The sequence below is a fragment of the Bos mutus genome, chromosome 19 (assembly GCF_027580195.1).
Source record: "Bos mutus isolate GX-2022 chromosome 19, NWIPB_WYAK_1.1, whole genome shotgun sequence".
Classification (NCBI taxonomy): domain Eukaryota; kingdom Metazoa; phylum Chordata; class Mammalia; order Artiodactyla; family Bovidae; genus Bos; species Bos mutus.
In genome coordinates, this window is record NC_091635.1 from 37,814,763 (window position 1) to 37,838,150 (window position 23,388).

General features: G+C 45.7%; 1 protein-coding gene across 2 annotated transcripts in view; it reads right to left on the minus strand.

Moving 5' to 3' along the window:
* The window catches only part of RPTOR (regulatory associated protein of MTOR complex 1), a 324,545-nt gene that overhangs the window by 94,394 nt on the left and 206,763 nt on the right, over positions 1–23,388 (minus strand). For both annotated transcript variants that reach the window (XM_070390212.1, XM_005907642.3), the window contains exons 8-9: positions 8,072–8,172; positions 7,434–7,578 (exon numbers count right to left, since the gene is read on the minus strand). In XM_070390212.1, the coding sequence (XP_070246313.1) occupies positions 7,434–7,578; positions 8,072–8,172 (246 nt within the window). The remainder of the gene's footprint in view (positions 1–7,433; positions 7,579–8,071; positions 8,173–23,388) is intronic.

The following is a 23,388-nucleotide window of genomic DNA, read 5'->3' on the forward strand; positions in this document are numbered from 1 at the left end:
TCAACTTCAGGAGTTAGAAGAAGAAAAGTGAGCACCAGATGGGGGAGGTGCTGTGGGCGGGGAGGTCTGGGGCAATTGGTGATCTTGATAGAGCCACTTCACTGTAGGGGGCACCAGGAAACTGCGCCTTCTGTACAGCAGGCTTCCATGCCTTCTTCCAGAACCATCTCCTCAAATTCAGGAGGCAAGAATTGTAAACCGTTAATAATATTCCTGCTGGGGTGTCCTAGACAAAGTATCAGAAACTAGGCTGCCCTGGTGAGACCAACAGCCCTCAGACCTCTCCAAGGAGCGAAACAAAACCCGACGAAGCTGCAGCAGGCCCTGGGCGACAATCGTCTGAGGAGTGTGCGCTGTCTGGCCTGCCACCTCCTAAGGGCTGGCCCCAACCTGGGTCCAGCCACTGAGGAGGGTCGAGTCCTCTGCCAGCTGCACATTTCTGTGCCAGAAAAGCAGCTCAGAGGAGACTCCTGGCCTGAAAGGAAAGAGGTGTCTTGCCTGCTTCACCGGGAGCGAGGAGGGGCCATGTCTGCAGGGGCACAGCTGCCTAAGTGAGAGGGGATGGGGACAAGGGGCTCCGTTCAAGGCACTGAGGAGGACAGGGGAGGAAGGAGGATGTGGGGGAGCACTGAAGACCTGCTGGACACCAAGAGGCCAAACAGACTACCAGCACGCAGTGAGGCTGCCGTGAGCCCCAGGCAGGGGCGGGAGAGAGCGGCAGGCTGGCGCTGGGCAAGCCGGTCTCTCTTTGGGGCCTGTGGTTGTTGACTGTACACAAGGAAAGGGTCAGGCTGAGGACCTCAGAGTTCCCATCAAGCCTTTGATCACACGGCGGGCTTTTCAACAGCACAAAGGTACCCTCTGCTGAGCATCTATTCAGTTGGTTAAAACTGGCTACATTTTCTAGGGTAAAATCAAAACGAACTTGGGAGTCTTAATTTGGGATTCTCACTAAGGGAAAGTGGGAAAGCGAGTCCTTAAAACCCTGGCACCCAGGCGAGCGTGGAACTTGGGAGGTGTCTGCGTTCGCACTTCCCACAGCCCCTGGGACCAGCCGCGCCAGCTGCACCCCACCCTCCCCGGAGGGAGGACCCCGGGCTCCCCGCCCCCGAGGCTCAGAGCAGCGAGGCCCTGAGCCGTGGGCTGCCGATGAATCACGGCCTAGAGAACGTGCCATCCAGGCAAGAGCTCGGGTTTTCAGGAAACGGGCCTAAGATGGCAGGCACCCAAGGAGTGGGCCGTGAGGAGAGCCTTCCAAGAGCGCCCGGCTCCATCTGCACTGATCAGTCAGTCAGCCAGGTTCCCTTGATGGGATGGAACACACAGGTTATTACTGTGGAGGAACGCAAGGTTTCAGGACCTGCTGAAATTGAAAGTGAAAGCGAACGGCTCCCCGATGGCTTCACATTAAAAATTAAACAGGAGCCGGGCACTGAGCATTTCATCATCGGCGCCCCCAGCCTGAAGCAAAGTGTGAATGTGTATGACTTCATGTTTTAACCTCAATTTTTGTTAGGCTTTGTTCCCTGCCTCCCCCTGCTGAAAATTCAGCCTCTTCATCACCACCCAAGGAACACAGTAACTAGACAGTAAATTATTTATTAGGAATGCTCTTTCCAACTCCTGGCTGTGCACTCCCTTGGGACGAACAGACTTTGGCCAATTTACCAGGTAGGAGAAAGAGCTGTGGGCATTGTTGTCCAGGGTTTCATCACCTGCATGAGCTCTGCTAAAAGCCCATGGCAATGCTTCACCGTCCAGGAGCCTAGATCTCAGGGGCGGCTGGTGAACCCGAGTGCAGGAGAATATGACCTTTCTGGTTTCCAAGCCTCACATGCTCCTGCCTTTGCATCACAGCTCTCCTACCTCCCCTAAGGACAGGACTGTGAGCTGGATGCCTGCTACCCATGACAGAGATCACACCCCCAGCCTCCGTAGACCAGGTGCCACACACAGCCACTGGGGAGAGTGGAGACCTGTGTCGCTCAAGTGAGCCACTTGGCTATACAGGAAAGAGGATCAAACTCCCATTTGTAAAGCCACTGGATCTGGCATTACCAACTAACCAGTATTCTAACCAGTACCTCTGCCCACTTCCAGGTGAGGAGGGAAAACACCTGGGAGTCTATCCATCCTAAGCAAGTCAGGGTCCCTTGATGTGGCTGCATGCCGTATGCAGCTGCTTGACCTGGAGTTTATATGAAGTATCTGTGGTCTCTGACTTGGCATGAGACAGTTCTGAATGATTTCATAAATAAATAAAGGTTATCACCCATACTGAGTGGTTTTCTCCTCCCTAGATCTACAACAAGGTAGCATGGTCCAACTGGAGGGCTGGTCAAATTCCTAGCCCAAGCGCCATGACCCTCCAGGAGGAGCCGCTGTCCCTCTGATCAGTGGGGAGGCTCATCCTCTGGAGACCCAGGCCATGGTGCTGCTCCTACGGAGAAGCCCCATGCCGAGAGGGTGCAGGCTGCTCTGGTTGGTCCCCATGTCTCAGGGACCTGCCATCTGGCTTCTGATCGACATTTCTCTCTTTCACTGCATGATCATGCTCCTACGAGCATGTTACTTCTTCAATCTAAAGCCTGATTTTATATTCGATTCCAGATCAAAGTAGGTTAATGGTATAATTTTCAACATTTTTAATGGGCTTGACTAACATTTATCTGGCTACAGGCTCAAGCTGGCACTGTTAGGAAGAACCCCATCGGGGGAGGATGTGTTATATGCCTGCGATTCTCCTCCCGTGAAATCTCATCTCCTCTGATTTCTGTATGAAAAGACCTAATTTAGACTTACCTATTTGGCATTTCTCAGAATATAAAGATCGGAAGCCACGATATTAGATTTCAGAAAAAGATCCCCACTTGGAGAACCTTTGGCTGTGGACATGCAGAGCAGGACAGGCCACACCAAGACCTGGGTGAGCAGAGCACCCTGGCCCCACCCCACCTTTAAGCCCTGCACGTGGTTATCAAGTGTTTCAGGGTCCCTGGGCCACCAAGAAGCTGTACTCCCAATTTCAAACTCAGGGCATCCCAGCCTGGCCCAGAGTCCCTAGTGGACAGCCCACTGGCTGCATCTGGTACCCAAGCATTTAGTCTGGCCCTCAGAATGTTTTTTTAAAAATGCTATATTAGATACCAACACTTTAAAATAGGAAATAATAGATGAGAATACAGGTTTTTGGCTGCTCTTTAAAAGCTGCAGTTGGGGCTCCACGATGCACATGATGCAGCCCGGCTCTCGCCACACCACTGTGCTCCTTGACAACTCCTCCGCCTTTCATTTTGAGGTCTGAAGGCCACCCTCTCTGTGTGTCCCCCCTTCGAAGCCCCGAGGACGTGAAGTGTCTGCCACGGGAGCGAACGAGGGACAGAGATTTCCTACTGCCTGAGGCCCTTCCTTCCACCCCAGTGGGGAACATACTCTGGGTACCAGCCTGCTCTGTACCCTGCATGTTTCTGAAGCCCTCTCTTCACGCCCACACCCCGATGGGGCCCTTCCCATAAGTGGTGGTGGACACGACACCAGGACCCACACAGTCCAACCCTGAGTCTGTGTCTGTGGTGACACGAGGGCCGTGTGTAAGGGCTTGATGCCCACCTGGGAACACACAATGTGTCCAGGCTGGGTCACCAGTGCTTGATATCCAATAGATGCTCAGGCATTACTTCGTACCTTTCCTAGAATGGCTTTTTAATGATCTTTACAATGATCTTGACAAGGCCTCCCGGTGCCCTGTGCATAGTGAGCGTGCAACTACATGCTAAATTAAATTATTGCGGCAATTGGTGTTGCAGTAGCAATCCCGTGTATAGTAACAAACACAGGATGGAGTCAAACCCATCTGAGTGATTTCCAATTTAGGGTTTTAATGAGCTCTTTCCACAACATTTAAAAAATATCAAATATCAAATGAGATCAAGTACAGGTACTAATCCTCAGGGAGTTCTACTAGTTACACATTTTTTTTTCATGCAAAGAAGCACCCAGTGATTCTTCTGTCTCCAGTTTTTTGTTTTTGACAAGGAATATCTCAACCTTAATGACTTAATTAAAAAAAATAGCTTTAGTGTTTCAAAGGCTTAAAACATATACATGTAGATTTTTAATTACAGGAGTAATATCTATCAAATTTTAAAAGAGAGCATTCTCACTCCAATCCTCTGGTCCTGGTATTAACACCATTAGCATCTTGTTATAATTCTACCTAGCCCTCTTGCCCATGCATAACACAGAAGTAATTATATTGCTGATACAGTCTGGTGTTCTGTTTTTGTCATTTAACATATATTTTGCATAATAATAAATAATCTTCATAAAATTTTAAGATGGCTTGTATTTTTTCAAGTATATGTATTTCAATTACATCTTTGTTCTATTAGGTACTAGGGTTGCCTCTGGCTTCCCTTCTTAAAGCTAACATTCTGACAAACAGCTTTCCTTGTCAAAGCCTGACTGTTTCACCAGTCCCCCTCAGCAACCTGCTTAGTCCTCCTCCTGAACTGAGATGGGCAGATGCAAAGTGGACAGGGCAGCAGGGGCTGGAGTGAAGTGGGAGATGCCAGGGTTCAGAACTGCCAGGTAGGGAATGTGCTGGTCAAGGCTGGACAGTCAGGGGTCAGGCTGCCTCCCCATCCAGGGAGGTGATCCCAGGAACCTTCCCTCACAGCATCCTACACTGATCCCCCTCCGAGTCCATTTCCCATGGACCCCACCATGCAACATCCAGAATTTGCCTAAAAGGGAGGAGGGAGGAGGGAGGGATTCAGGCTATAGACGGTGCTTTGCAGGATGGCAGACCATGCAGCCTGAGGGACTAGACTGTACTCAAGTCCTAGGGAGCTTATCAGCTGCAAAGGGCCCCTGGAGTGTGCAGGCAGGCTGGAACCAGAGAAGCAGAAAGACCCAAAGGTGCATGTATGACTGCTAGCAATTTCACATGCCCCGGGAGACCAGAGGATCTTTCCCTGCATTTATCTGGGCCTCTGTGGGTTGCTTTATTAGTTCACGTTTCTCTGCACAATGAATATATACAAATGAGGATCTGTTTTATGAGGTTCACAGAGAGCTAAACTTGCAGGTGAGAGGGCCATACTCTCAGTTTTCGAGGTGGGCATGGAAATCAATAAGAGAGATGGGCAGGATTATGAGATGCTGCTGTTAGCATTTGCACCTTGTATTAAACAGAATTTATGCAAATTCCAGGATTCAGACATGTTCTAAGAGGCCAACACTAGAGAAAGCTCCATGGGGGATGAAGAGACACAGGTGTCACCATTCTGTACTGTGCTCTCCAGGTGCCTGCTCTCCGGGCCCGCTTCTCCTGCTGCCCTCTTCCCTGCCTGTTCTGTCTGCTCTCAGCTCTGGCTCTGGTTCTACTTCTTTTCTCCAGGACCAGACACTGTTATTACTCTGTGCAGCTGAGCACACCTTAGAAGAGGCAGTTTCACATCCAGAGAAACATGCACACAGAGACGACTGTCCCATGGACTTGCCACGGGGTGGGCAACAAGGTGGAGGGGAGGACTTAGGCTGCTTCTTGCTAAAAGCTGGTGCCCTCTGTCCATCCTGTATTTCTGTCTCCTGGGGATCTGCTTGGCCAGTAGCCCAAGTGACCGTGGTGGCCCAGGAGGCCCTTCACACTGGGTGGCTGGTGTGAGGCCTATTTCCTGTGATTTAAATAGTTTTCTATCCATGACTAGACACAACACTGACACTGTTTAGCTCTTTTTCCTTATTCTTTCCTCTTTAATAATACATATTTTATAAAAACCTGATTCAAAAGTAATAGAACTTAAGGCACCACTTTTTCTTTTTTTAACAGGATAAGGCTGTTTTGAGGATTTCCTCTTTCAGAAATGTGGGTCTTCTAATTATTCATCCTAAGCATTAGAGAGGCTTTTCCCCCCACTCCCGCTCCTAGTTCTAATCATGGAGGGAAGGAAGCTGCATCGGCTGTTCTGCCGGTCTGTTCTCACAGGATCTAAACAGCTGCAGAGCGACTCTTCCGTGGCGGTCTACTCCTGTTCCTCTGTTTCTTCATAACTTGCTCTCTAGTTTATGCTACAAGCTCTTACAAAGGATATGGATGAGGCATGTTTTAACTTGATTTCTGTTTACAGTCTGGCGCTTCGGCAGCATAGTGCATCTTGATTTATCTCATACATAAAAATGCTAATTTCTGATATTCCTCAAGTGGATAAGAGGAGGGGAGTGTAAAACCTCCTTCTTGGTTCTTGGGGCTTCCAGAGTCAGGGGAAAGTGGTCATGCAAATATTTAAAAAGAAAAAAACCACCACTCCAAATGAACCTGAAAATACACCATAAAGTGGTTTTTGCTGTTGTTCAGTCGCTGAGTTATGTCTGACTCTTTGTGACCCCATGGACTACACAGCACGCCAGGCTTCCCTGTCCTTCACTATCTCCCGGAATTCACTCAAACTCACGTCCATTGAGTTGGTGATGCCATCCAACCACCTCATCCTTTGTTGCCCTCTTTTCCTCCTGCCCTCAATCTTTCCCAGTATGAGGAAAGTGGTTTTGGGGGCTAAAAAGAAGTAAATTACTCTTCTAAAATATTTTGCATTAGGGTTTCTCCCAGATGGATATAACTAAGACTCATTTTCCTTTCTTACTGCCCCTTTTCAGTATGTCCTCAAACTCTGCTTGTGTCACAAAAGCATGGAAATGAGAAGAAACCAAACGCCTTCAGATATAATGTCTAGATTCAAAACAATTTCCATTAATATTGTTATAATACGGTGCTTACTACTAGCAGTGGTGTAAGGAACAGTAACCCAGTTTTGAAGGAAATTTATAATCAACATAAAAGTGTCATAGAGATCACACTTGTGTGTGTGAGTGTGTGTGTATACATGCATGCATGTATGAAATAAGCATGCAAATGACCTGGTCATGAACCCAGCAGTTTTCAATCTCTGGAGCAATCTTGGACACGCTTCATGAACTCAGCTGGCAGTTTCCTTCCTCAGTACGAGCCCTTACAGAGTCAGAAACTCACCCGCAGGCCCTCTCCATCTGAGCCACGAACCACAGTGCCTCTGGAGGCACTGGTCCCATTCGGCCTTGGACGACCCTCAGAGGCACCTGTTCTTCTGCAGGGGACTCAGGCAGAGCTGAGTGCCCGACCCAGGACTCCATGCTTGGAGGCACGTCTTCCTATTTTGCTCAGGTAATTCCCTTACACTTGGACTATCTCAGAAATGGGAGGGACTCCCCTGGTAGTTCAGGGGATATGGGTTTGATCCCTGGTTGAAGAACGAAGATCCCACACACTGTGGAGGAATTAAGCCCATGTGCCATAACTAAGACCTGATGCAGCCAAATTAAAAAAAAAAAAAAAAAGAAATGGAAAAAGCACACTCCTTAGAGAAACTGACACTGGTCCAGCAAGAAACACTTACCACATGGCGTGCATGTACGTGGGGGGTAGGCGTGGACTGCTGACGGGGGTGCAGTTATATGACCTCATGATTCTTTCTGCCAATAAAAAATTTCGAAACAGACTAGCCACCAACAGGTCCTGTCTGAAGAGCTTTTGGAAGAGATCTGAGGGCAGAGAAAAGATAAGAATTTGTCTTCAGTGACTCATGCCCAGCATTTAAATCCAAATATACAAACTTACTTCTATCAGAATTTGCCACAAGCAGGTTGGGACTGACATGCACATTTTCCACTGGCAGTAACCTACATCTGTTACATATGTAACTGGAACAAACAGCAGAACCCAAGCAACTATCAACAGAAAACACAAAGGCTCCTTATACTACAGTAGTAACTGCAGATGTAAGAAATACGGATGTTCCATGAAGATGAGCCTTGAATCTGCCCTGAAAACACTAAGCGCCAAAGCAGATGCTTCTCTAGATGCTCTTCATCCTCGAAGAACCTCTGGGGTTCCTGCCCTCTCCCGCCCACCTCCTCAGGTTTCTTCACTGAGAGGAACACGGTCATCCCTTCTGACTTCTCTCACATCCCAGGGCCAGAGTCTCCTGACTCCGGGGCAGCAGCCCTCCCGCCAGCCCATGGCCGGGCGCCTCACCCCGAGGAAGCACGTTCCACGCAATCGTGTCCGTGATGGCTGTGAAGATCCAGTTCAGCTCGCCCAGGGGGGTCCTCCTGTCATTCAGCCGCCCGGGAATCCTAGAAAACACAAAATAGCCACAGCGACAGAAACAGGTGATGGAGGCAGGAGGTGGTGGGAAAAGAAGGAGTGAGGGGACAGCACATCAGACCAGGGGTGGGGGAGGCTTGGCCATACTGGGAGGACCTCTGTGCCTCGCTGGGATTTTTGAGACTCCTGGATGTCCAACCTCACATCTTGAAGTTCAGCTTCCACTGCACTTTCTTCCCCTCCCCATCTGTACAGAAGGAGCAGGTGTGGCCTCTCCAGCACTCATGTGTGACGACAGGCGTAAAGCAACTCTGACCAGGGGAGCCCCTGGAGCCCTGCAGCTCACCACAGGCTTACTCTCAGCCTCTGGGTGGACTGGCCCTGTACTCGAATCAAGACACTCCTCTTGGGCTGGACACAGGTCACTTCCCAGAAGCCAAGGGTAAAGGCCAGACCTCCTCTGTGGGCCCAGCCCTTCACCACACATTCACCTGTTCAACATCAAACAAACTTACTCAGGCCTAGATTCTGCCTTTTAAGTTCACAGGGCGAGCATCGCTGGGCTGAAAATGCCAGCGGTGAGGACATGAGAGGCAGGCCGGCTGCGGCCCAGGCCTCCCAATGGGGCATGTGAGGGGAGCTGGGCTTAATTCCCCACCCCCACAGGGAAATTTGAACATAGCAAGACAAAACCCAATGGACAACCAGGCAACACTCTTGAGTGATGCTCCGCTTGTGGCCACTCACATACAACACTTTGGGTGTGTATGGTGGCACAATCCTTCAGGTCTGTATCCTTTCTTCAGTAAGTCTGCTCCTAGGAATCAGTCTTGAACCAGAAATGAAGAATGTGTAAACAAGTTATATTTTTCCAATGTTTTATTTATAACAGTGAAGAGGCAGAAACTACCTATGTGACCAATAATAAAGAAATGATTAATTATGGAACAACCACGATGAAATAACTACAAGTTAGTAAACTGTTGTTTATGAATATTTTAATGATATGGGGAAAAGACTGCTTTGTAACATTAAGTAAAGAAGTGGGACAAATAACCATGCTGACATAATTACACAGAACACCCCCAAGGAAAGCTGATCAGGAGGAAAACCCCGCAGTGAGGCAGTGGCAACAACTCTCCCTGCTTACCCGCCTCCTCGCCCTGGCAGCTGGTGGAGACAGGAGTGCGTTCTTGGACGAAGGAAGGTCTGCTGAGGTTTATTTTCAAACTAAGACCAAGGATGTCAGGGGCGTGAACAGTGCCCCTTGAGTAAGGTGAAGTGACACAGCTGAGCCATCGGAGGAGCGGAAGCCACTCTATGTCAGGTGCAGGTCAGTGTGCATTTAGGTGGGTTTTGAAAACCCTCACCTTATGACAATTGCCGGCAGATAATTATAAAACTAGACTCCCACTAAGACCTCCTGAAAATTCTACTGATGTTTTTTCACTAAGCTTATCATGAAATCACAGACCAAGCCATCAGCCCAACTGATTCCAGACAACCTAGGAATCATTCAAACTTAACAATCAACCAATCATTGTGAGACCTACCTTCTGCATTCGGCAGCCCGGAATGGATGACAACTGGGAAGTGAATCCCACTTCCCTTTCTTTCCATGTCATTCAGAATTAAGTCACTTCAGAAACTACTTGTTCCTGTTTTCCTTTCCGTATTTGATCCTAAAGAACAGCAAAACCTAACCCACTCTGGAAGCCATCTGGGTAAGCAACGCAGGACTACGAAGAAAGGTCTAGCACAGAGCATCAAGTCCAGGACACATTTTGTTACTAAAGTTTCTTTCACCTGTACCCTCCCCCCAATTTCATTAATAATCAAAGTGGTTCTTTGAAAAGTTAAACCCACAGTGTTAACCACAGATTAGCTTTTACGTGAAAAGCACAAGATTTCATAATTTAGGGCTTCCCTGGGGTCCAGTGGTTAAGAATCTCCCTGATAAGGCAGGGGACACGGGTTCGATCCCTGGTCCGGGAGGCTCCTACGTGCTTCGGAGCAACTGAGCCCATGTGCCACAGCTACTGAGTCTGCATGCTATAACTACTTAAGACTGTGCACCTAGGCTCTGCAATGGGAAGCCCCACATAAGTAGAGAGTAGTTCCCGCGACTCACAACTAGAGAAAGCCTGTGCACAGCAACGAACACCCAGCATGGCCATAAATAAACTAATATATTAATTAATTACAATTTAAAAGAAAAAGAGTTTAAAGTTATAGTTTAGTAACAGATGACAGAATTGGGAGATGAGGAAAAATGACTCTAGTCCCAGCTGTGCATGTCTAGGTAACTTCTGGCGTCTTGTTCCTCTGCTCTGAGTCACCCAGACTAACCTCATATGCAAAATGGGGACCAAAATAAAGTGGATAGCACTTCAAAAGGAGATGCAGCAGACACTTTCTTGGAAAATGCATGCCACCTCCTCAGACTCCTTATCACCGCTATCAGGCGTTGGATTTATTCTCACCTCCCCCGACATCTGGGCTCACCTACGGTTTTCAGCACTGCCCGCTGTCTGGAGCCTGACTCCAGCCACGGCCACTCTGCTTATGGATCTTACAAAATAACCCAACACAAGGTACCTGCCTTCACCCTTTGCTTGCTGTCTTCACATCCAAATTTAACCACGTCTAAAATCAAGCTCATCCTCATTACTGCCATCTTCTTCTCCCCTGTAGTATGTGTCCTCGCTCCAAGAGTCCCCGTGGATTCCCTTTTGGCAGAGCTCAAACCCTGAGACACGGCCCACTCATCTCTGCCCCAAGTGCAGCTCATGTTTCCTGCTTCTTGCAAGGCATCTTTTCCACTGCCTTTTGCTGATCACTCCCACTGCAAAGGTATCCTCAACAGCCTTCTTGATCCAGTTCATACTGGGCAGGGTGATGGCCCTTAGTATAACTTTATTCAAAAATCTACAGGGTTCTCTGCTTACTGCTGCGGTATTTCCAAATGGCATTTTAGTTCCCTCTACTTCAACAAAATCTTGCTTTCAATTAAGGAAAGTGGAGTTCCGATGGCTGGAAGGATGAGGACTGGGAGCCACCAGCTTCTTAGTGGCCTGTGCCTCCCTAGATGGCCACTGTGAGGTCTCCAAGGAGCAAGGGTGAAACCACTGTCATTGGAGTTAGGTAGAAAATTCCCAGTTGGCTTCAATGCCATCAGTTTGACACATTAAACTTTGAAACTAGTTCCCTCTGGTCAGGTCCATAACCTCACAGTTGGACAAAAACATTAAACTCGGTCTCCTTTCACTTGCCCACTTGGAATAGCCTCCCACCTGCCTTGGGTTGGTTCCAGTTCAGTCTTCACAAGCAAAGCCCAACCTCCCTGTCCATGAAGACATCTTGACCATGACAGCCTGTGCTCAGGTCCATTGCAACAGCATCTCCCTTGGAATTCCTCTGGCAGCCTGTCGATCACTTACTTTTCTTCTTTTTATTTATTCACCATTGCTCCATGCATGTTGATTATCTGTATACCTAGGTAATAAATTCCTTGTGGGTAATGACTTACTTTCCTCGATATAAATCAGTCTCCTCGTAGATTCTGGTGGAGTGATGAGCACATGCACGAGCTCACAGCCCACACATCTGACTCATGTTACTTCCCTGCTTAAGAACAGCTGCTCACACTTGGCCAGCAGCTCCCCAAACTCCATGAGGTTGTGTGGCTGACATGGAGAGCCACTGCCCAGACCCCCAAGAGAGGCTGGCTGCTCAGCAGGGGAGCATATTCGGGGACACTGTCCAGCTAGGGAGTGAAGCTGTCTCAGCTGTCAGACTGGTCTCCAGCTGACCACCCTGGGGCTGAGATGTGGGGCTTCCCCAGGCAGCCATGCTTAGCAGCCCAGCCTCATGGCCACTGCTTCCTTGTCTCCCTCTGTGCTTCTCCTCAGTAAGCTCGTGTCCCTTGTCTCCATGTCTGCCCCCATCAACCGGCCAGCAGTGTGGTCTGGGGTAGATGTCAGGACTCTGCTTCTGGGTTCCTTTCTATGTCTCCCCAGCTTTCTCTCTCACCTACACGCCAAAGTCCAGCAACATGGAACCTGTCCTCCTCAAACAGCCCACATGCTCCCGGACCTGCGCAGACACCCCTCTGCCTTCTTGGCTCAGGAGATTGGAGCAATTCTGATATTCTGCCTCGTCCCTCATTTCTGCCAAGCCCCCGCCACCCCGCTTTCTGGTTCTGCCCTGAGGCCCCCACAGAATCCATGAACGACAGCTGGTGCACGGGCTACGTCTCCCACTAGGTTCAGGGCTCTTGGCCGGCAGGCCCACGTGCTTCCTTGTGCTAACCCAGTGCTCAGCGCACAGCGTTTAACGCATAACAGGTGCCCCATTCATATTTGATGAGCGAGTGGATGGATCCCTGCTGGATGATCACAGCTCTGTGAAAATAAAACACTAAGTGAAAAACTATGGTTTCCAAGAAAATGACACAAACTTACTAAACACACTCAAGTGATAACACAAAGATCACTCCAAATTTCACGATCAAAGGACCAACAGAAACATTCTGGTGCCCATTCCTCCAGATATCTCTTAATGTACAAAATCAAATAACCTTAATTGCACTGAAATAACAATACGAAAAGAGTTGCCACATTTCTAAAATGTTTACATGTCTTAAAAACATCCACATATATGCTTAGGAAAAAAGTCTGGGAAGGTCTGCGTCAAACCAGTAACAATGATTATCTTGGCATGGTGGAAATTATGGATGATTTTATTTTGCTTACCTGTATTCAATAATACATATGCTAAAAACACACTGCTTGCATAATAAAGAAAAATGAAAGTTAAAAAAAATTTTTTTTTTAAATTTTTTGGCTGCACCATGCAGCATATGGGATCTTAATTCCCTGACCAAAGACTGAATCTGCGACCCTGCATTCTTAGCGTGGAGTCCTAACCACTGGACCACCAGGGAAGTCCCTGAAACATTTTTTTAATAAGAGGGAAGCTAAGCAAGTTTCCTGAAAAGAGAAAATATTTGGAAACTGCATGATTTTATGAATTTACATTATCTCATATTCAGTTCAAATAAAGTAGGATATACCATAAGTACGTTTAAATGGCTTTATGTAAATGATGGTGCAGAGAACCTTTGGCTAAACCGTTGTCTCGATGCATATAATTCATTACTTAGAAATGTTCTGGAACTAAGAAAATAGGGAGAGAACCCAGCAATTTCTTTTTAAAACAATTCTTCTGAATATCCAGGTCAGTACACACTGGTCATATGCTTGCTTAGACAAAGTCAGATACATGAGACCAGGGATCTCAATGTGTGGGGTAAGAGACAGCACTCATGACATCATCAGGAGTCTCTCAATATGTGTACATGTACATTTTCTCAATCAATTAATGCCATATTGAAACCAGATATACACATACACAACCTCAAATCATTCTAAAAACTCAGCTGAACAGGAGAAGAAAACTATGCATGAAACCTGCAGCTTATAAAACGTGACATGGTTTGTTTACAGCCTGAATAGTTTGCTGTTTTACAGAAGTTCCCCTTTAACTGGACTGCAGGACTACGTACGAGTGGTCAGGAGAAAGGAAGTGAGAAACACGCAGTAAGAAAGCCTGGTTGGAAATGGAACTGTACTTGTTTAAATGCAGAAAGCCTGTGGACACACTGCACTCAGCTCTCAGCACTCACTCAGAGACAGTCGACTGTGCAGTCACTGGGACGCTCTCTCATAGCTGACTCAGCTAGGCCCTAAATTACATCTGCAAAGCCTGGGGCATGCGATTCAATTATTCTCTTAGGGTTTAGATGACCTCATCTTCCTGACAATGGTAGATGAGGTGACTCAGACCATTCACTCACTGAGAACAACCAGACATGCTGTGTGTATGTGTGTGAAAATCTTTTTGAGGGGAATGGAAGACTGGCAAGGCTGTGCAGAATCGTGAGGCCAGAACCTGAGAGGGGGAAGCCCCAGGCTTAAGCTGGCACTTGGGGCTCCATGTGTCCCGGAGGCGCCTGGCAGCTCTGAGAGGCAGAGCCTGAGCTGAGCTTGGCGGACTCACAGGCTAGAGAACAAAAACTGAGGGCTGGCCAAGGAGATGGAGCTCTGGTTAAAAAAAAAACAAAAAACACCAGGCTTGGATCTGGGTGCAAAGGATGAACTAGAAATAATGCAGACCTTGTAGTCGCAGATCAACCTAAATCTCTGTACAACTTCCACTTTCTTTCTTTTTTAAAAAATAATTAATTAGGCTGCATTGGGATCTTTCACTGCAGCACACAGATTCTCTGGTTATGGTGCTCAGGCTCAGCGGTTGCCGAGTGCTGGCTTGGCTGCTCAGCAGCATACTGGATCTTGGTTCCCTGACCAGGGATTGAATCCAAGCCCCCTGCATTGCAAGGTGGGTTCTCTACCCCTGGACCACCAGGGAAGGCCCTCTGTTTTCAATTTGCAACCAAGCATTTATAATAACTATGAATGGAATATAATCTATAATAATTTTGAATCGCTATATTGTACATCTGAAAACAATACTGTAAATCAACTGTATCTCCAAAAAAACCCCTAAAACAGGCATTTATATGCTTAAAACCAAGAAAAACAACTGAGAAGAGAAAGAGACGGACAGAGGATTATGATAATGGTGACATCAGACACCAACTTCGCAATAATTTTACTTAACATGTTCATGGAATTAATGGACAGGATGGAAAACTCTGGCTGAGAACTGGAAACTGGAAACTCTGGAACCTCAAAAACTTAATAATAATACAATATACTGAATTTAAAAATTCAATAGATGGGCAGAACAGCAGATCAGACAATACTGAAGAAAGAAATGGAAGATGGGTCAGGAGAAAAAACACTCAAAATTAAGCAAAAGAGATGAGATTGGAACATAAGCAATAAATACATAAGAAACAGTGGATACTGTGAAAAGATCTAAGATTACCAAGGGCGAGTCACTTTGGGAAAGAGCTGGGAAGTTTCTGATACGGTTCAACATGCACCTGCCACACCACCTTCTACTCTTCGGACACAAAGTGTCCGGACGGGGTTGCCCTTTCCTTCTCCAGATCTTCCTGATCCAGGGATTGCACCCGGGTCTCCCACATTATAGGCAGACACTTTACTGTCTAAGCCACCAGGGAAGCCCAGTCTCAGACACAAAAGAACACAGTATCTCTTCTACTTATCTGAAGCTCTAGAAAAGATAAATCTAATGTATGAGAAAAAGCAGATCAATGTTTGTTCGGGCCTGGGGGCTAGGGCGGGGGATTAATTGGGATGAGGTACAAGGGAACTTTTAGGATAGATTTTTAGAGTAATAGTGGTTCCACAGGTATATAAAACTGTCAAGACTCATCAAACTGCATACTGAAAGTGAGTTCCTTTTATTGAATGTAAGCAGTATTTCAACAATGTCAATTTAAAAATGTAAAAAATTATGGCACTTTCAAACAATAAAAACTTTTCCCTGGCAAACCTGCACTAAAGGAGATAAAGAAAAATGATCTCACAGAAGCCCTGAGGTACAGGAAGGAATGAAAGACAGTAGAAGATGTAAATATGTGGGAAACATAAATGAGTATTAACTCTATAGAATATTAATAATGTTTATGGAGATGATGATATATGGAGAGTTAAAATATATGACAATAATTCCACACATTTCAGGAAGTCAGTAAACAAAGTTAATTGTTCTAAGGTCCTTACATCATCTGAGAAGTGGTAAAAGCACTAATTTATATTAGACTTTAAGAAGCCAGGGATTGCCAAAATCATGGCCCGCAGACCAAATCCAGTCAGTGGCCTATTTTTTGCATGGTCTGCAAGCTAATAACAAGCCTTATAATTTTAAAGGGTTGCAACAGAAGATAAAGAAGAATAAACAACAGAGACCTTATGCCTCTGTTGTGTTGTGAAGTGTTCACTGCCTGGCCTTTAACAGAAAGCACACGGAACCCACAGCTCTGGGTAGCCACTCCAGTGCACGAAAAGAAACACTTAACAAGCCAAAACAAGGGGAGGAAAGGGTGGTAAAACTGCTAATCAATCCAAAACATGGCACTGCAGAAGCAAAAAAAGGAAGGTGGAAAAAAGAAATAGAAAAAACAAGAAAGAAACAGGATGGGAGATTTAAACTCAAAAATTATTACAGTAACTATAAAAAGACTAGGTATTTCAATTAACGTGAACAATTTTTAGTCTAGATTTAAAAACAGAAAAAAGTCAACTGCTGCTGCGTTGCTTCAGTCATGCCCGACTCTGTGCGACCCCATAGACGGCAGCCACCAGGCTCCCCCGTCCCTGGGATTCTCCAGGCAAGAACACTGGAGTGGGTTGCCATTTCCTTCTCCAATGCATGAAAGGAAAAGTGAAAGTGAGGTCTCTTAGTCGTGTCTGACTCTTAGCGACCCCACGGACTGCAGCCGACCAGGCTCCTCCGTCCATGGGATTTTCCAGGCAAGAGCCCGTTAAAAACAGATATAACGTAAAATATAAAGCTACAGAAATATAAAGATACCTGCCTAAATACACAAAAAATTTATATCCAATACAATTATGTACACACACATTATGTTTATATATGAAAAGACACATTGTACAAATAAAAATCAAACAACAGTTGTATGGCTACGCTGTGTGTGTGCTAGTCACTCAATCGTGTCTGACTCTTTGCGACTCCATGGACTGTAACTTCCCAGGATCCTCTGTCCATGGAATTTTTCAGGCAAGAGTACTGGAATGGATTGCTATTCCCTTCTCCAGGGGATCTTTCTGACTCAGGGATCAAACCTGGGTCTCCTGCATTGCAGGTGAATTCTTTACTGTCTGTCTGAGGCACCAGGGAAGCCCATTGATACGCTACAGTCCTACAAAGTGGAGTTTATGGAAAGGGTATTACCAGAGATGAAGGGTGATATTTCTTAATGACAAAAGGTTCAGTTCATTCTACCAGGAAGGTGAAGTCAGTCATGGTGAATGTGTCCTTCTGTAGTTCTGAAGGGCAAAGCCCATCATCTAAATAATAAGCTTTTAAAGTAAAATGACAGTTCAGTTCAGTTGCTCAGTCATGTTGCCTCTTTCCAACTCCATGGACTGCAGCATGCCAGGCCTCCCTGTCCATCACCAACTCCCAGAGTTTACTCAAACTCATGTCCATTGAGTCGGTGATGCCATCCAACCATCTCATCCTCTGTTGTCTCATTCTCCTCCCGCCTTCAATCTTTCCCAGCATCAGGGTCTTTTCGCATCAGGTGGCCAAAGTATTTGGAGTTTCGCCTTCAGCATCAGTCCTTCCAATGAATATTCAGGACTAATTTCCTTTAGGATGGACTGGGTGGATCTCCCTGCTGTCCAAGGGACTCTCAAGAGTCTTCTCCAATACCACAGTTCAAAAGCATCAATTCTTCAGCGCTCAGCTTTCTTTATAGTCCAATTCTCACATCCGTACATGACTACTGGAAAAACCATATATTTGACTAGATGGACCTTTGTTGGCAAAGTAATGTCCCTGATTTTTAATATGCTGTCTAGGTTGGTCATAGCTTTTCTTCCAAGGTGCAAGTGTCTTTAAATTTCATGGCTACAGTCACCATATGCAGTGATTTTAGAGCCCCCCAAAATAAAGTCTGTCACTGTTTCCATTGTTTCCCCATCTATTGCCATGAAGTGACAGGACCAGATGGCATGATCTTAGTTTTCTGAATGTTGAGTTTTAAGCCAACTTTTTCACTCTCCTCTTTCACCTTCATCAAGAGGCTCTTTAGTTCTTTGCTTTCTGCCATAAGGGTGGTGTCATCTGCATGTCTGAGGTTATTGATATTTTTCCCGGCAATCTTGATTCCAGCTTGAGCTTCATCCAGTCCAGCATGTCTCATGATGTACTCTGCATATAAGTTAAATAAGCAGGGTGACAATATACCGCCTTGACGTACTCCGTTTCCTATTTGGAACCAGTCTGTTGTTCCATGTCCAGTTCTAACTGTTGCTTCCTGACCTGCACACAGGTTTCTCAAGAGGGCAGGTCAGGTGGTCTGATATTCCCATCTCTTTAAGAATTTTCCACAGTTTGTTGTGATCTACACAGTTAAAGGCTTTGGCATAGTCAATAAAGCAGAAGTAGATGTTTTTCTGGAACTCTCTTACCTTTTCGATGATCCAACAGATGTTGGCAATTTGATCTCTGGTTCCTCTGCCTTTTCTAAAACCAGCTTGAATATCTGGAAGTTCACGGTTCAAGTACTATTAAAGCCTGGTTTGGAGAACTTTGAGCATTACTTTGCTAGAGTGTGAGATGAGTGCAACTGTGCGGTAGTTTGAGCATTCTTTGGCATTGCCTTTCTTTGGGACTGGAACGAAAACTGACCTTTTCCAGTCCTGTGGCCACTGCTGAGTTTCCAAAGTTGCTGGCATATTGAGGGCAGCACTTTCACAGCATCATCTTTTAGGATTTGAAATAGCTCAACTGGAATTCCATCACCTCCACTAGCTTTGTTCGTAGTGATGCTTCCTAAGGCCCACTTCGCATTCCAGGATGTCTGACTCTGGGTGAGTGATCACACCATAGTGACTATCTGGCTTATGAAGATCTTTTTTGTATAGTTCTTCTGTGTATTCTTGGCACCTCTTCTTAACGTCTTCTGTTTCTGTTAGGTCCATACCATTTGTGCCCATCTTTGCATGCAAAGTTCCCTTGGTATCTCTAATTTTCTTGAAGCGATCTCTAATATTTCCCATTCTATTGTTTTCCTCTATTTCTTTGCATTGATCACTGAACAGTATGAAAAGGCAAAAAGGACACTGAAAGATGAGCTCCCCTGGTTGACAGGTACCCAATACGCTACTGGACATCAGTGGAGAACTAACTCCAGAAAGAATGAAGAGATGGAGCTGAAGCAAAATGACAATAAATCATCAAAATTATTTCCTGAATAAGAAGAGAGGAGGAAGTTGAGGTATATGTATCAGCAACAGTAATTAAAAATGTGGCAGATTACAGGAGACCATAACATGGTATTAGGCTGAGGGCAGAATTGGCATCTAGGATGACAGAAGAAAATTTTCACATATTGAGGTAAGGGTAAGTCATTCCAGCTTGTACATAATTTGGCCTGAAGTTTATGTTAACTAGAACAGCCTGTCTTACGACCTGTTTATCATCCATTGTACATCTGCTTTAACCACTAAAAAAAGAATGCAGTATCCAGGGAATTCCCTGGAGGTCCAGTGGTTAGGACTCTGCTTTCAGTGCTGGGGCCAGGGTTCAGTCCTGGGTCAGGGAAGTAAGATCCCATAAGCCGGGTTGCTTGGCCAGGAAAAAAAACAACAATACCCAAAAGAATGTCCACTTTGTGCTAATCTATATCTCTTTTGAAACCTTGAAGGGATATAGCCCTGTCATGTTGGTATATGTTCTTTACTCTGATAAGATATAAAAAGCATGGTGCTGAAAACCATGGTTCTTCCAGACTAGTTCCTCAGAGCTACTAAGAGGGTGTTTCCTGGGCTATGGTCCTCAGTGTGGCTTGGATAAAACTCTCTTCTATCCCTTATTATAGATTGTTTATTGATTATTTGCGTCAACAGGGATTACTGATAGGAAGATTCTTAACCACTGGACCCCAGGGAAGCCCTAAATTATGAAATCTTGTGCTTTTCACGTAAAAGCTAATCTGTGGTTAACACTGTGGGTTTAACTTTTCAAAGAACCACTTTGATTATTAATGAAATTGGGGGGAGGGTACAGGTGAAAGAAACTTTAGTAACAAAATGTGTCCTGGACTTGATGCTCTGTGCTAGACCTTTCTTCGTAGTCCTGCGTTGCTTACCCAGATGGCTTCCAGAGTGGGTTAGGTTTTGCTGTTCTTTAGGATCAAATACGGAAAGGAAAACAGGAACAAGTAGTTTCTGAAGTGACTTAATTCTGAATGACATGGAAAGACAGGGAAGTGGGATTCACTTCGTAGTTGTCATCCATTCCGGGCTGCCGAATGCAGAAGGTAGGTCTCACAATGATTGGTTGGTTGTTAAGTTTGAATGATTCCCAGGTTGTCTGGAATCAGTTGGCTGAAGGCTTGGTCTGTGATTTCATGATAAGCTTAGTGAAAAAACATCAGTAGAATTTTCAGGAGGTTTTAGTGGGAGTCTAGTTTTATAATTATCTGCCGGCAATTGTCATAAGGTGAGGGTTTTCAAAACCCACCTAAATGCACACTGACCTGCACCTGACATAGAGTGGCTTCCGCTCCTCCGATGGCTCAGCTGTGTCACTTCACCTTACTCAAGGGGCACTGTTCACGCCCCTGACATCCTTGGTCTTAGTTTGAAAATAAACCTCAGCAGACCTTCCTTCGTCCAAGAACGCACCTATTAAGAACACTGACTACTCAAGGACAGATATCAGGGAGCTAGTACATCCACATCCTCAGGGAACATAAGTGGCTTTCAGATTTTTTTGATCACAACTCCTAGTAAGAAATACATTTTGCATGGTCACCTGATACATACATATAGATGATCATATGTGTAAATATACACATTCAAACAACAGGATCAGAGAGCATTCATGTTGCTAGAAAAACAAGGATATTCTCTATGTGTTTCTCTTTTTCTTAATGCAAGGCTGTGACCCACTAAACTGATTTTACAGACACTAATAAACCATGACCTGCAGTTTAAAAAAAATGTTGACTTAAATTAACTTGTTAATTTCTCCTGGAAGCTATTGGCTCAGGTTATCAAAATGGTTTGATGGTGAACATGGCATCTGAGAGATATAAGAGATTAGAAAATTACATAATTCGACCTCTGAATAAGCTGACTGGTATTTTTTAAAACCCACACAGGCAGCTTGTTTCCTAATGATTTTTTAAAAATCTGTACTGAGCCTTTAAATCAAATGGCTTATGTGTGCAGCGCTGCTGTCCCTCACATCTCTTTCCTTCTGCCTTTTAACAGCTCCCACAGAACAGAAGCCTGCCAATCTTTACTTGTGAAACAAATGGAGAAAAATGTATCTTAAAATTCTAGGGGGAAAGGAGTGATGATTTCTATGGCTCAATGGTAAGCAGGAGTTATTAATACAACAGTGGAGATGCTCTCTCTTTTACTGAATTTATTACACAATGATAAACTATTGCCTATTACTGGAGCCACAAACAACAGCACCAGTACTGGCACGAGTCCCTCTGGAGGCTGCAAAAAGAACTCACAGAGACCCAGGTCAAAAAGAAAAAAGGAGCAGGTTCTCATGTGCTTATTGAACATGTTTATGACACCAGGAGAACAGGTTCTTTCTATTAAAGAGTACAGAAACAAATCTGAACCTAATTTTACTTTTTAAAACATTCCCTGAAAGAGTGGATTTTCTTTGACTTTCTGGATGTTGAGGTTGACTTACAGACCAACCCTTTCTTGAGAGCTACAGGCCCAGGAGCCAAGCAGACATCTCCTCCAAGCAGAGTTCTCTGAAAAGCTGCTAAAAAGCCTGTAACATTCAGAAAAGGCAGCTTCTAAAATGAGGGGGTGGAGGTGAAACCCAGACAAGCCCCAGGGAGCATCTCTCTTTGGTCCAGACGGACAGGGAGCACTTCCTTTCTGAGATGCTCCTCTGCCTCCAGGCTCTGCTCTCCAGGCGCCCCTCCTTGAATGTAGTGAGGCATCCTTCTAAGGGAGCTTCTCTATAAAGGAGGCGGGAGAAGAGGAGGCGGAGGGTGGAACTGGCCTCCTCAGCAGCAGACCTGGATGTAAGACCTCCAAGTGTTTCAGAGAAATTGATCCTGACCTTTCTAGTCCATGAAAAGCCTGGAATGCCAGGGTTACTCTATACCTCGTGCCAAGAAGGACTGCAGGCAGCCTTGCTGGAAATTCTGTCTCTTACTGTCAATTGGTTCAAACACCACATATACAATAGCTTTCAAATACAATCAGATTGTGTTTGCTATTCTTCATCTCCCAGAATAACTCTCCTCTGAGGTTTTCCTGGCAGGGCTGCATTAAACAGAGGTGAGCTCTCCTCCTCCTCCCAGGTACCTGGGAGTCTGGGCCACAGTGACCAGTTACTCCTCCTACACTGTAGACATCCCCTCATCTTTCCTTGCCCTTGGAGACCAGACACCTAGATGCATGAAATGCAGGCCACCTCCCTTGTAAGACCTTTTCTGATGTGTACCCAACTAAAATATACCCTTCCTTCCTCTCCACATGCACACAAGAACTTGCAGAATGTTGAGATCCTTCAGTGTACACACGGCATGGAGATGAGGGGGTGGAATCAGGGACTGGGGTGTGAAACCTCCAGGGTCTGCTGCTTCTCACTGTGTGACTTTAGGTAGGTTACCTAACTTCTCTGAGACTCAGTCACTTCGTCTGTAATACCTAGCCCCACAGGAACTAGGAAAGTAGAGTAAGTTAACAACCTAACAAGTTAGCACAAAACCTGCTACAAAGTAAGGGCTCAGAAAATATAGCTGCTCCTATTTATTTGCTGGGCTTTCCTAGATGACACAGTCGTAAAGAATCCGCCTGCCAATGCAGAAGACAAGGGTTTGATCTCTGGGTTGGGAAGATCCTCTGGAAAAGGAAATGGCAATCCCCTTCATTCTTGCCTGGGAAATCCCATGGACAGAGGAGCCTGGTGGGCTACAGTCCATGGGGGTCGCAAAGAGTCGGACACAACTTAGCGACTAAACAACAACTTGTTTGCCGTTAAAACAAAATCCCTACAAGTTCTGAAACAAATTAAATCAGAAATGTTTGCCTAAATACTGTCAACCCCTAAGTTTAATATAATAAACACAATAATTTTATGAGAACCTAAGTAATTATATGGAGCACATTTTCACTTTTGTGAACTTTCATTTTTCCTTTCTTTCCCTTAATAAACAGGTAGATTTTTTTCCCACTTGGAAGTCATCTGTTTCTTGCTTTTCCCAGCATCACAAAAACTGCTGCCTCGGTCCGAGGGGCCTTACTCATCGCCTTCTGGTTCACCTCACCTCACAGCCTTCGCTCCACCTGGTGTGCCCTCCCCACTGCCCATCTTGTCTTGGGGGTTCTGACCACAGGGCAGTTCTTCGTGATACCAAGACTGCTTTCCCTGAAGCTCCTGCCAGGCAGCTCTGACGCTGGCACTTCTTGATACCAAACAGATATGTGTAATTTACCTGAATCTCATGGCTTTTCCATTATCAAAAGCAGTTACCTGTCATTCCAGAGTCTTCTCTGCTCCAGGCTAAGTGT